This window comes from Theropithecus gelada, chromosome 8 (genome assembly GCF_003255815.1).
Source record: "Theropithecus gelada isolate Dixy chromosome 8, Tgel_1.0, whole genome shotgun sequence".
NCBI classification, from domain to species: domain Eukaryota; kingdom Metazoa; phylum Chordata; class Mammalia; order Primates; family Cercopithecidae; genus Theropithecus; species Theropithecus gelada.
In genome coordinates this window covers 7600359-7615820 of record NC_037676.1, presented here as the reverse complement: position 1 = coordinate 7615820, position 15462 = coordinate 7600359, and the positions used below count along the sequence as shown (strand labels likewise).

At 37.9% G+C, this 15462-nt stretch overlaps 1 protein-coding gene across 1 annotated transcript in view; it reads right to left on the bottom strand.

The window, feature by feature from the left end:
• The window catches only part of CSMD1 (CUB and Sushi multiple domains 1), a 2061182-nt gene that overhangs the window by 1044973 nt on the left and 1000747 nt on the right, over positions 1 to 15462 (bottom strand). The window contains exon 5 of the mRNA XM_025393463.1: positions 1565 to 1772. Within this exon, the coding sequence (XP_025249248.1) occupies positions 1565 to 1772 (208 nt within the window). The remainder of the gene's footprint in view (positions 1 to 1564; positions 1773 to 15462) is intronic.

Here is a 15462-nt window from a genome sequence, read left to right as displayed (position 1 = left end):
TGAAAACCACAATAATGTAATTTTAAAGCTAGAAAGAGGTTAGATCACTTGAATATCTTTAAATGATTAGCAGAGAATAGGCACTAAAGAGGTGTTTAATAAAGTCATTTTTAAGATTTCTTTTTTAGCACACCTTCTCTTTTCACAAATAGACTTGTCTAAAGTCGTAAGGATTGCTTTTGGCAAAACCTGTGGTAGAACTTAGGTTACCCAGCTCTCAGCTCAGCTTTTGTTTCCATGAACTCTAATGTTAGACATAGTGAGATAGGTAATAATTTAAACAAATTCCTGAGTGTTTAAAGTTAAAATTGTACAACATACATTAAGCAGATGGGTCCTGGCTAATCTAAAAGTTTGTTCAGCATGAATAAAACTGAAAACAAAGACAATCTAGGTAGAATTTGCTTAGTTTCTTCCTCCCTCCTATTTGAAATAACATATAACACAAACACAAAAAAATCAACCAGGAAAGGACCTCTCCATGAATAGGAATCCTCTGTATTGAGCCTTGTGCTTTGGAAAACAAAGTGCAATTCAATTCAGTTCCAATAATTGGTTTAAAGCAGGTGGTCCTATTTACAATATGTTTCATGCTTGACACGTTTGTCCTTTAGCCTTCGTACTGAAATGCAAACTGCAACCTGCGGACCTGTTCACTATCCCTCGTTCCATTTTCCCCTCTTCCTACTCATAAATGGCCAACATTTCCTCAGTGTCTACCTGAGTCTCAATATACCTGTTCCTGTTCTGTCATATTTCAAGATCTAAAACAGATAACTGAAGCAGTTTTAATGTGTTCAGAATTTAAATAACAAAAATAACAACACAATTTAACACGCAACGAACGACTTAATTCGAGACAGAAATTAAGCCTTTGAACATCTGTGTTTTTAAGTCTCTCCAATTGCGCTTATGGACACAAACAAGACTGTTCTGGCAACCACGACCGTCACCCCTAAATAGGCAGTACTTCCTTAGATCTTGTTCTCCTTTGTCTCTACCAGAGCACACACCAGAGACCTGACCATCCTGTGGTTAATTCTGCACAGATATTGGACGAGGATGTGTGTTAAGTTGTTTTGCCTTTGAGGATCTTGTAGCCACAGGCACTTCCCATAGGTGGCTGCAGGATGTGGTACAGTCTTCAAGAAGAAAAAGAAATGCACAATCATGTATCTGCAGCAGTCTGTCAATGCTCGGTAATGTGAGATAAAAGAGAATACACAATCTAAAAATCTCTGTTCACAGTGAAACAGCTCCAGACCAAAGCCAAAACTAACTTGCCTTACTTCGTTGCTTTAAAAGAGTCCAAAAATGAGAGCACTCTAAGCTCAAGCACACAGATAACTTCCTAAGCTCCAAACACCAGCACACAGACATCTTAGAAACTTTGCAATGAGTCACAGTAAAGGCAACTTTTTCAGAGCCGAAAGAGCAAAGTAAAAAAAGGAACACTCATGCTTGCCCATGAACGTCCAGAGACAAGCAATTCTTGAAGCCCGTTGGGGGGAAAAACCGGGAAAACACAGCTGTATCCTTTGTGGCATCTCTTCCTGGGACTTACCATATGGATGGAGCTTCCGTGCCACTGATCTCTAAGAAATCGTATCCTTCTTCCAGCTGAAAGTCAGTGAAGACCAGAGCAATGGTGTCCCCGGGCTCAGCCAGAATGGTCCAGGTGCAGTCTGCGTTGTTCTCGTACTCTGAAGGGAAGTGCGGGCTGGAGATGGAGCTGCTGGTCCCACGTAAGGTTCCTCCACAGGCTCCCTCAGCTGCAGGGACAGAAGCAGAAGGAAAGCATCGCATTTCAGGATGGTTTTCATACACGAGTGTGTCCACAAAGTGTCACTTCTTGATCAGCGACAAATATTTTCTGAACCCAAAATTGAGACACTCAATCTGAAAAAGAATCTTTTGGTATGTTAATGAGTTCTATGAAAAGGCTGACTAAAGTCTAAAATTTAAATTGTATTATTAATTGAATGGCCATTGTGGGAAAGCTGGAAATGGTGGCTTTTCTAAAACGTGGAAAGTGTAGTTGCCATGTACCTGACATTGATAGGCAGCCTAACACGACTTTCAAAGATTTTCTCTGAAACCTGGAAGATGACAGTATGTAAGCAACATTTTGAGGCTTAAAAACATGTGAGCATTTATTATTAATTCATGGATACCTGGCTTTGAGAATACTGTGCTCTTAAAAGAAATGGTTGCCCTAATTTTATTTTCTATAAATTTGAGATTTGGGTTTTGAATTTTCAGATAGTTATTGAGTAACAGAGGCACATCACCTCATAAAAAGGTTCTGAGTAGAAAACAGTTGCATGAAACTTAAAATGGAGTATCTTAGAAAAGTGAGACGTGAAAGGCCAGTAAAGATAAAAGTGCATTTAATATACAAACTAACATTTAAAAAATTATTGGTTAGAAGATAAATAGAACTTGGAAAGTTTGCTATAAAAAAGTTTCCTGTTACATTTATATTATCTATTACAAAACACCACGTACATATTAACCTATATACATAGTTTATATATACATATATAGTTTATATATAACATATAAACTATATTATCATATATAGTTTATATACTATATATAGCCAGATTATACATATAAACAATATATATGAGAGAAGTATTTTAAAATAACTTGTTTTAAAGCATGTTTTTAAAAATAACTTGTTTTAAAGCGTGTTTTTAAAAATTTCTTCCTTCCCGCATTTCTTTCTTCCTTTTCTTCTTTTTCTTTCTTTCCTCAAATACTTCCTTTGCAGAATGTATATTTAACAGTCATTGATTCTGACACGGCAGTGTGGATGCTATTTAAAAGTCAGCCTGTTACCAAGATCGGGGGAGCTGGCCATAAGCAGAGCTTGTGTGACTGGCCTGGGCTCTCACAAAGTGCGTATCTTCGACCCTACCCACCCTCTCTCCACCAAAATTACGGCAAAGTGGGAGGAACTGACCTCCTTTTATTAACTCCTCCCAAGTTGCAAGTTCCAAAATTTCTTTCATCTTTCAGCGATGTTCATTTTTTTTTGGCAGGATCTAAGCCTCACAAAAATGTCGAAATAGAACCCACCTTGTGGGCAACAGTAGGAGGGTGATATGGGTCCCTTCAAATTAGCTGCCTTCAGTTTACTCAGAAGAATGCCAGGGGCAAACAGGTAGTTGAGAGCACACTGTTTTTGTTTCCAGAGTTTGGAGTATTGCATTTTCCATCCTTCTTACAGGATGCCAGGCTGGTCTACACACTAGTCATTCTCATGCTGTTTATGTCAACTCAAGCTAATGGCTTTAGAGTGTACGTCTTTGAGAGGTACAGTTGGAGGACAATTGCTACCTTCAAATATCAATGAAATCAAGACTAGAGGAGGGATAGGTTTTCTCGTGTTTTAACAGTTGGTCAGTCTGTGATACCCATCCAAAGCACGTGACACTGTGGAAAGGGCTGCCCATATTTTGTAGGACATCTCAGGACACTCATTTTTGAGACCCCAAATTTATTTTAAAACTAATACAGTGTGGGGATTATAAAAATTATGCTATCGTGATATTATTTTCTTTTAAAAGTGTAAAACTGAACACAAATAAAAATAACTGTGTATATACTGCTATTTGAAAACTGTGAAAATAGTTCCTGTGGCCATGACTAAATGTCTCTCCCACCCCCTACTCTCCGTGGGCACCTTTGTGCAAGCACACACACATCGCCGATCATCTGAGAACCAGCTCCACAACTGCCCAGCTCACCACAGTTTTTATGACACTCTTGGCAACAGCTACTAGGAATGTGATCATAATATACATTTCCCTATTAAAACTATATTTTTGAAAATAGAGATAAAAATCAGTACCGTATAAAAATAAGAGGAAGCACATATTCCAGCCACGAGGAAAAATATAGTGGCCACTACTGAGTTTCAGACACTGTGCAGAATTCAGCTCTGAGCCACTTGGGTTGGGATAATGGTGAATCAGGTTACAACTAAAAGTGAGACATACTCTATGTTATTTTTCTTTAAACCCAAATATAAACATCCCCTTCATAAATGGATAAGGTAAACAAGATTACTAGAGACAGATACTTTTATAATTGATTAAATAACTATATAAACATATCACACACATAAATACATATTTCCAGATTAACAATTGTTTTTCATGTATAAATATATCATATAATTTTATTTAATATTTAGATTTTATTTTCTCTGAATTCATTATATACAAAAGTTAATTCATCTCAATGTAGAAACAGATGCAAAACAGATGCAAAAGAGTTCTAATACCTTTATTACATAAAAACATAAAATATCATAGATGTGTGGAATTAAAAGTTATCAAAGTCCAAGTTACCAAAATGATATGGTTGAAAGATTAATGAAATGTGTTAACTGAAATCCAACTGCTGAAATTGCATAGATTCTTAATAATTCACCTTGTTGGCCAACAATCCCCCTTTTCAAAGTGTTAGAGGGGAAAAAAAAAAAAAAAAAAGAACTGACATCCAATGATTACGAATTTTTGTCATGGCAACCTATGAGCTGAAGCATTGTCTATTCTTGAAAAAGCTTTGAAATAGTTTTATTTATGTGCATGACACAGAATAAACACAGAATACAAGTGTATAGAAGCAGCAGCTTCACCGGATTCTTCTGGGAAAACATCTCAGTAACCTTGACCAGAGGAGAACGTCAACCTATGTGACAAGAGTGTTTACAGGCAGTCAACACAAACAGGGACACCAGCCACAGCTCCAGGACACAGTCCTGGGCCCCACCCTGCAGCCATTAGCCCCCTGGTTTCTCCACTGCTGGAAGCTCCAACGACCTGTAGGAGGTTCCTCGGGAGTGTGCAGGGCTTCGGGGATATGTGTTCACGGGTACAAGAGTGTTCTTTGCTATTTTAACAGCTGACAGAGCAGTGCTGGTGCCCACCCCCGAGTACCAGCCCTGATCACATGGGTGTACCTCACCGTCATGCAGGTTCCTTCTACTTAAAATGGCGGCCGGGCGCGGTGACTGACGCCTGGAATCCCAGCACTTTGGGAGGCCGAGGCGGGCGGGTCACGAGGTCAGGAGATCAAGACCATCCTGGCTAACACGGTGAAAACCCGTCTCTACTAAAAATACAAGAAATTAGCCGGGCGAGGCAGCGGCGCCTGTGGTCCCAGCTCCTCGGGAGGCTGAGGCGGGAGAATGGCGGGAACCCAGGGGGGCGGAGCTTGGAGTGACCCGAGATCGCGCCTCTCACTCCAGCCTGGGCGACAGAGCGAGACTCCCTCTCAAAAAAAAAAAAAAAAAAGAAAGAAAGAAAAAGAAAACAAAAAGGCAGTGGTTGAGCTGGATAAACTCCAATGTTACGCCCGTGTCTTAGTATCTACGTTTTCCTAGAACTTCCCTTGATGAACGGGTGGATCAGGGAGACCCATACTTCATCGAGCCAGCATGAGTACCATGCTTGCTGAACCCAGGTAAGACCAGAGCATCTACTGCAGCAGACAGGCGGTGAAATTTAAGGGTAACTTCGTTGGGAAAGGAGTAGGTGACATGAAGAAGGCAAAATAGAAAAGTCAAATAAAATGAAGAAAAAAACAAGGTAGCAGAGAGAGAGAAAAAATTCCCAAACCTGCATTCACTATTGCATTTCTTCAGTAAACACGTTAATGCCCATAGAATATTTCAGAATGAGTTACAGTTAGAATCCCACCAGAGTAATATATGCAAGATGTATTAGAATTCTTTGTACAGCACTCCACATAAAATACTGTAGAATATTATTAAGATCATCTGATTGATAACTTGAGTATTATGTATATAAGACAAACAAACTTAATGCTACTCATTGGATAAAATGCTTAAATCACAGAAAATCTTTAGTACAGAATGAGACAAAATTAGTGTTGGTGAGTGTGTGTGTGCGCGCGTGTGTGTGCGTGTGTTTGTATGTGTGTTTGTGTTTGAAAGCACCTGCTAAAGTGCTGTAAATTTCTCTAACAAAACTTTTTAACTCTTAATTTCTTCACTATTTTTGGAAGGGGCTTTATTTTCTAAACAGCAATATTTTAAACATAATAGCATTTGAAGAAGGGCTACATAACTACTATCTTTGATGAGCAAAACGTTTTTAAAAATAAATCAATTTGTTTCACTTTCAGATTTATGCAGCTCTACATGTTGACCCATTTTATAAATAATGCAACAGAGGAAACAGTTTTCAAAGCCCATGTCGACTGAGAAAAATTAATTACTTAATTTTTGATATAATATTTAGTTGTGAATTTATCTTCCAGTTTGGCTGCTAAAGATATTAAATTGCTCCAACATATCACTAAAAGATAAAGGCTTTGCTAAAAGAAATGGGAACCATTATTCCTATAGTGTGGAGTGTTATAAGGACCCAATATGATTAAATGTACATCATAAATGATGAGTGAAGAGACATTATTAAAGTATATTGCAATAACCGAATAGAAATTTTTAAAATATCAACTTAAAAATTCTCTCATACAAAATACCTGCTACACAAATTAAAATGTTTGAATGTTTTAAATAATGGGTAACTTGTCACATTAAGATACAATATATGGTCTCAAATTAAGCACTATCTCAACTAAACAGAAATTGTGAAAGTTACTGAAGCAAAAATAACTTTATAAGTAAACCAATCTACCTGTTTATTTTTTTCAAAATAAATGTATACAAATAAAAACAACACAATAAAAAATATTTGCAACAACATAGCAGGGGAATATTATTTACACTTACTTGATTTGCATTTTAAAAAAACAAGATACATGCCGGCCGCCTGTAGTCCCAGTACTGTGGGAGGCCGAAGTGGGCGGATCACGAGGTCAGGAGATCAGGACCATCCTGGCTAACACAGTGAAACCCCATCTCTACTAAAAACACAAAAAATTAGCCGGGCGTGATGGCAGCGCCTGTAGTCCCAGCTACTCAGTTACTTGGGAGGCTGAGGCAAGAGAACCGCGTGAACCCGGGAGGCGGAACTTTCAGCGAGCTGAGATAGCGCCACTGCACTCCAGCCTGGGCGACAGAACGAGACTCCGTCTCAATAAATAGATGATTGATAGATAGATAGATAGATAGATAGATAGATAGATAGATAGATAGATAGATACAAACAGATACATGGAAAGATAGATAGATAGATAGATACAAACAGATACATGGAAAAAAGGATTTTAAATAGTAATTTAAATAAGAGTGAATTCCAAAATAAATTTAAAAACAAACACAGGTGAAGTTTCAACCTTTCTTATTATGATAGGCATTCAAAAAATACTGAAATACCATCTAATATCAATATACATTAAAAAGATAAATTTTGAAAATATATAAATACCAAGAGTCAAATTCATATAGTTGTATGTTCCTAATATCAACATGCATTAATATAGTGCTTCAGGCAATTTACCAACACACACGAGTGACAACGAGAGGGCTCATATTCCCTGGCAAGTTACCCAATTTGGGGTCTGATGTTTATTGAGTATACTTTAGGTGTCTGATATTCTATACCAAGGTCATTATGTGAACTATTTTGTTTAATCACATCCAAAATGTGTGATGAAACGTTTGTTTTTGTTCCTATTTCACAGCTACCAAAAGAGGTTTTTTTTTTCAGATTTTTAGAAAACCAAAAAAATTCATCAACTGGGAAACATTCGGAGACTCAGAAAATATATGATAAACTAAATAAAATTAAAATTAATCAGCATAAATACTGTAAAAGAGAAAAAAGGGTATAATGTCTGCTCTGTGAAAAAGCAGAACAAATTGATCTACATTAAGGTGTATACATATGTATATTTCAACTTAAGTAAAAAGACTAAGAAATATAAACATTTTAATATAATTATGGTATTATAGTAATATAATTGTTATGAGGGATTTGAAAACTCCTTCAATGTTTTGTCAAGGAATAGTTTAACATGTAGAAAACATCCCAATAACATTCATGAATAATGAATGAAACTTTTGAATTCTTAATCATTGTAGATGTAGAACTTTATAATGTGTTTCTGAGAGAGTATATCCACAAACCATGTATTTGTTGTTTTTGTTTCAAAATAAATTCTGCCATGAATTTTTTTTTTTGAAAGGAAAGCCTATTTTATAGTAAAAAAAATTGCCTAATTTTTAAAATTATATATCTGGATTTTTGTGTTATATTTAGTAACAAGTAAAAAATAAAAATGAAGTAGTATTTATAGCAACATATAATTTGCTATTATAAACAAAACATATTTATTTGGGATTTTCCTTCTTTCCTTCAGTTTACCATTCTACAATATATTTTAGATTTCAATAAATTTGTGCATTAAGTAGTTACTTTCTTGTTTGTTTCCTCAATTTTTTATTAGCAGATCTAGATACATTGTTTTCTATACCATATAGGTGACCTAGACATTCTATGATTACCTATTATTTAAGATAGCATGATTTTAGGATTTTTATTTTATTAAAAATATTCAGCCGGTTAGGTTACAAAGTTGACCTGGATGAGACTGGTGACTATTATTCTAAGTGAAGTCACTCAGGAATGGAAAACCAAACACCATATGTTGTCACTGATATGTGGGAGCCAAGCTATGAGGACGCTAAGGCATAAGAATGATATAATGGACTTTGGGAACTTGGCGGGAAGAGTGGGAGGGGGTGAGGGATAAAAGACAACATATATGGTGCAGTGTATACTGCTCAGGTGGTGGATGCACCAGCATTTCACAAATCACCACTAAAGAACTTACTTACATAGCCAAATATCACCTACACCCCAATAACTTATAGAAAATAAAACAAAATAATAAAAAAAGTTTCAAACCTATAGACATTCATTGTAATTGCAGAAAACATAATGTAGGGGCAGGTCTGACTCCTTGAATAGAGACATGTGGCCGGGTGGTCACACCCTCTGCAACCAGATAGATACAGACAAAGTGCTTTGCAGGGCCATTGTCTCAACGTGGTGGCTGACAACGAACACTTAATTATCTCCAGTTTCAAATCATATGGTGAGATACTTGCTTTTCTCAACGAATTGGCTCATTCTTTGATTATTTTCTGAATTGTCTTGTATTGTGTAAGGACATTCCACATGGGATTATAAGGTTTGCAGTCATGAATTCACTCGCAATTGAGAGAACATACGGCGTCTCCCATGGATACCATGTTTGGTGCTTTATTCCCACTTCAAACAACAAAAGAATTTTCAGGACTCCCTCATTTGATTTGTTCCCGCTAAATATTTGGAAGTGAGTTACTGTATACAAGCAAACATTAACATGAGAATGAACAGTGTCAAAATCTCACTTGCACTTTGTGTTAACAGACCCAGGACTGCTAGCATAAGCACGGTCTCTTAATTCCCTGGTCCCCATGAACAGGAGCCAGCTGCCAAAATCACTGGGAATTGGCTTAGAACCTGACTTTGCAGAACCATGCATTTATGTTAATTAATTTATTCATTCAATACATATGAAAACTAATTCTCTACTAGAATGAGCAGGGAAGGGTTTTCTGAAAATACAATATTTAGGCCAGATTTGAAGAAAAGGAAGAGCATTCCCAACAGATGGAACAGAAAGAGCCACGGCCCAGAGGAGACCTGATATTCACATATCAACCACAGATGCTTTATGTACTGCAAGTTCCCCATGACATTTTTCAGTGCATTCTCATGCAGTTGCTGAGAATTCCAGGGTAGTAATATACTGAGTTTGTGTGCAAGAGTAAGTCTTATTCACCAAGAGGATCGTGACTCTGGAATGAACAAAAAAAATGAAAAGCATTTGGGAGGCTGAGATAGATGGATCACCTGAGGTCAGCAGTTCAAGACCAGCCCGGCCAACATGGTGAAACCCCATCTCTACTAAAAATACAAAAAATAGCTAGGTGTGGTGGTCCATGCCTGTAATTCCAGCTACTTGCGAGGCTGAGGCCGGAGAATTGCTTGAACCTGGAAGGCGGAGGTTGTGGTGAGCCAAGATCACCCCACTGCACTTAGCCTGAGCGACAGAGTGAGGCCCTGCCTCAAAAAATAAATAAATAAAGGTAATATTCTTGGGATATTAGTTTTATTTAGAATTGATCCTTCCCTTTGTCAAATCCATGGGTAAAGAGAGAGAGGCAACAGCACTAGTTTCTGTCCTCTTCCTTTTAATCTGCACATGCAGATGGCAATGTCATGATATCTGTTTTCTATAAAATGAAGTCCAGACTGGAACAAGAAGTAACTCACCACTAGTTATCATGGCTTGTATCTTATATCGCCATTCATATTTCTTTTGTGAGCGAAAGAACCCAGGACTTTGAGTAAGTATTTTTTTTTTTTTTTTTTTTTTTTTGACAGTCTCTCACTCTGTCGCCCAGGCTGGAGTGCAGTGGCGCGATCTCAGCTCACTGCAAGCTCCGCCTCCCGGGTTCACGCCATTCTCCTGCCTCAGACTCTGGAGTAGCTGGGACTACATGCACCTGCCACCATGCCCGGCTAATTTTTTATATTTTTTTAGTAGAGATGGGATTTTACCATGTTGGCCAGGATGGTCTCAATCTCTTGACCTCATGATCCGCCTGCCTCCGCCTTCCAAAGTGCTGTGATTACAGGCGTGAGCCACCGCGCCCGGCCACGACTTTTACTATTTCTCAGTAAAATCAAGCACTGATGCCCACTTTCATAGAACATGCCTTCTGTATACTTTCTGTTCAAAGCTGTGAACTACTCAAATCACCACTCAAAATAAAACCAAAGCAGGCCCTGAAAGGCATTACCTGAGCTGGAACCTTGGCTTCTCCTGTTCCTCATCCTCCACCTCCTTTGGCTCCTCTCTTCCCTGGCTCCCATTTCCTCGTTTCCTCACTGGGTCTAGCCACACTGCTTCCTGGGCCAGGGCACCTATGTTCCTGCCCCAAGGCCTTTGCACTGACTACCCTGCCTGGGAAGTGCATCTCCCGGGCTGACTTCAGAGCCCTTCACAAGCCACTTTCCTGCCCACCTTCTCTGACCACTATATTTAAAACAGCACTCACCTAGAGTACTTCCCGCCTCTCCGTCCTGTATGCTTTACCTCTCCATGCTTGCTGACCGCAAAGCAATGGAATGCAAGCTTTATGAGCCTGTTCTTGCACGTGTGCACCTGTTTTTAGGAGGCAGCCTGATAGGAAGTATTTTCTTCCTCTTTTTTTTTTTTTTCATGCAGTGAATGAAAAGTGAATGACTCTGGCTTTCCTATAGTTATATCAGTTGCAAACAAGCCTCTATTCAGTTGTCTTTAGCAAATGTTGGGACTATGACAAAATGTATTTAGGGGGCTATGCGTGACATCAAACCATATCCTAAGAACAGAAGAAGAAAAGTTAATTTAGTTATAGAGTTATGTGGCTTTCTTAAGAATGACTTTTTAAAAAAATAATCTGTAAGAACTGCCTCAAGAACTCTTAGTAGAGTGAAATTTCAGATAAAAATTAATTACCAAGAAGAACGTTTCATAATTGTAGCAATCCATAGGGGGTTTATTACTGTGTTTTTGCTTTGCTTGTTTTCAGCAAGCAGGAAAACCACAAGTCCCAGAGATTTTTTCTTTGTTTTTAAACTCACCAGAGCTGCATGAAATGAAGTCAAGGCAGGCAGAGAAAACAAAATAGTTACAGCAACTTTTTAAAAGGACAAATATGAGCAAGCTGCAGGGCAGCTGGAAAAATTAGTTCAAGTTCCATCATTAACTTAAAAACCACATATAACATATAAAATGTATTAAAATATGTAATTATTAAAACAAACACAATTATTCTGTTTAATTTTTAGGTAATATATTAATATCATGGAAGCTCATTTTATTCCATGGATATTAATAAGCATTAAAATATATCAAAGTTTTCAGACACTAATATAATAGTGTTGCATATTTATAATTTTTTATTTGGAATCTGAAATGTGGTGATATAATTAAATAAATGCTGTTTAAAATTTCAGCCCTCTCTTGTTTACACATGATGCAGAACAAAAATTGAAGTTATTGTTGAAAGTTACAGATAAATACTTGATTGTTAAAGTTAGCACACAACACATGATTCAGTACATTCTAAATTGTGCTTCTATGACTTCCATGTCAAAGAGTTAATGTTTACAAACAGCAAAATAGTCAGTGGGTAGGTCTGGTGCCCATACCGAATTTCCATCAGAGCAATTATTTTTAAAAATCTGTTTCCTTTATTGAGTTATCATAAAATCTTGCATTTGAAGAAAAGATGGTACAGATAAAAGATGTTTGAATGCCATTGAGTTAATCCAAGAAGAAGATTAGGCACTTAAGGAAAGATGCATTTGAGTCTACTTATTTCTGTAAGTGGGGAAAATAATTCTAAATGTAAGTGTAAATCAGAATGAACTGATTTCTATTTCCTCCCAAGGAATTTCAGACTTTTAAGAAAAGTGTATTTCTCAACTCTAAAAGTTTTGTGCCCCTTTCGTAGGCATAAATGTTGCTAGAAATCTACCTTATGGACATAATTTAAAACACAGAATAAAACATTAGTTAGAGGCAAACTGCCATGCTTATCAAAAAGAAAAATTGAAATAATCTAAATATTCAACAGCAGGTAAATCATTAAATATGCTATGATACATTCAAACCATAGGATCATCAAATGTGTTTACCAAGCATTTATAACATTCCTTCAGTGAATTTCTAAGTTATGATGTTAAATTTATAAAATGCAGGGTATACAATTGGACGTATAATTCCATCTCAATTTTTACAATTGCATGGGGAAATATCCAGGAAAGAAATAAGAAATACACCCACATATACAATATAATAGTTTGTAATACTAGGAGATATTATTCAGGAAGGAAGGGCCACAAAGAGCTGGTGGTCAGGATGTGGCTACCTCCACAGGTGCTCACTCCTCCAGGGGCCAGAATGAAAGAAACCCAGAGACACAGACCATTCCTGCTCCATTCCCCTCCCTCCTGTTCTCATAGAGTCAACCCCACTTACTTCACGCCGAGGCCATTAAGAGGGTACTCTTGTACATCCTTTGTCTTCCCTTACAACAGTCCCTGCAAAAAGCCCTGGTCTCCTGGGTCACCCTTTATCCCTCCAACTCTCATCCCCTTAAAGATCTACACATCTTATTTTCTGACCCCTAATCATAATTCTTCCTATGCTCCTGAATGTCTTCTATTACTTCCTTGAAAACTGAAAGTCAATTATAAGCAAAATTTCCTACATTTCAACTACTTCTGACGTATTTTCCTTCCCTTCTTCCTCTGATGGAAACCCAGATGTCTTCTCTGAAGTCATCTCAGTAGCCAATGTTTTACATCCATAGTCCATGCCCAGCAATCCTTCTGGCAGACCCCATGTCCAGCTGCATGTGTCTCATGGCTACTTCTAGGTGACTTTTATTCTTTCCTTCCACATGTGCCCAGCTTTGAGTCTCTTGCCATGAGAATCTAGCACCCCCTGTCTTGTAGTCATCTACAAACGCCTACGTGAACTCCACTATTCCATGAAGATTTAAACTTCTGGCCCACTGTCAGCCTCTTCAACTCTACCTTTGCCCAAATTCTTGCTCATTTCAATGTCAACACAGGTAATCCTGGGAATAGCACAACCTCTTTGGTTAATTCTCCCCTCTCTTCCAACAGCCCAACTCTACCTCAGCCACGCCATCACCATTCCCATCATCACCCTCCATCTTCTCACTGCCAGTAAGGGATCATCTTCCACACCTGCAGTTCTGAATATTCCATTCTCAGACCCCAACTCTCCATACCAAGTCACCTACTCAAACACCTAAACTCTAATAATTCCTTGACCCATGGGGCCTAGAGTTCCCTGATGCTGCCTCCTCTTCATTTTCCTTTCCTTGTCCCGATCATGTCCTCATCTCTTGTCTTACCATCCTTAGGGCTCATGGCCTAATGAACTTCCTTGCATTCCCCATAACTCTGCCATCATCAGAGTAAAACACCTTTGGTTCCCGTCCAGGCCAAGTCCACTTTTATATCCGCGCAGGTAAAAACAGCTGGAGGAATTCCAAAACCAAAAACATACTGAAAGGTCTAGCTTTACATGTATGGCCATAATCCTACATTGGCCCATAATAATAATGCCCAACAATCCTGCTTCACTTTCTGCATCTGTTCACTGCTGCCTTTTTGGGGGATGACTGTTTCATGCCTTCTTCCTTCTAAAGTTGCCAGCATCTCTTGCCAAATCCTCACTGCCACCTGATGACTTTGGTTTCCATTTCACAAAGAAAATAGAAGCAATGAAAGAGAAATTTTTGTAATCTATCACCTTTAGTTTTGATCCCTACTTATAAAATATCTTTCCTGTAAATATTTCTACCTAGTGGGTACACCTGTTTGTATTCTACCTTTCATCTCTGATCAAGTTTTTAAGTCAAAGTTTTTCCAGGTTTTTCTCTTTCAAAATGACTATTTGTCTTTTCAGTGGAGAACTGTTCTCTGCATATAACCATGCTCCAATTGTCCCCCTTCAAGAAAAGGTTGTAAACTTCCCTTTTGATTCCATATCTGCTTCTAGATTCCACATTCCCTTCTAGCCTTACTTTATGAAATTCCTTTCGCTGCAATATGTCTCAAAGATGTCCGTATTTGCAGTCCTTAACCTTGTCCCATCCTTGAACCCACTTGAGTCAGAGTTTTACCCTCCTGGGTTCCCTGCATAAGGCCCATATGTCAGCCATGGCCAGAAATCTAAGAGTCACTTCCTAGGATTCATCTCACTCCAGATCTCAATGACATTTAACATTCATCCATTTCCTCATCCTTGAATTCCTTTCATTCCTATACTGCCTAAACTTTTAAACTCTGAAATAATTGGATAGTCACATGAACTTGCAAAATAGTACAGAGTTATCGGCATACTTTTTTCTCATTTTCTGCCAGTGGTTACATCTTATATAAGTGTAGTACAATATTAAAACAAAAAAAATTACATAGGAATTATGTGTGCACAGTCATCCTTTGGTATCCATTGGGAATTGGTTCCAGGATCCACAATGCTCAACTCTCTTATATAAAATGGAATTTTATTTGCCTATGACCTATACACATCTTCCCATATACACTAAATCATCTCTAGATTATTTATAATACCTACTATAAATGTCACAGAAATGGTTGTTATACTGTTTAGGTAATAATGACAAGGAAAAACAAGTCAGTACATGGTCAGTACAGATGCAGCCATCATATGCCTAGTTATATTGTAGACATAGCCACAATGTAACATTTTCTAGATTTAGAAAATATATATTTTTCATCCCCCCGTTGGTTGAACCTGTGGATGCAGAACCCACCAGTAAGGAGGGCTGACTGTATATGATTTTATCATTCTACTCACTCGTCTCTTTAGACACTACTCTTCAGGCTTTCTCTAATCTTATTGGCCAGTTCTTCT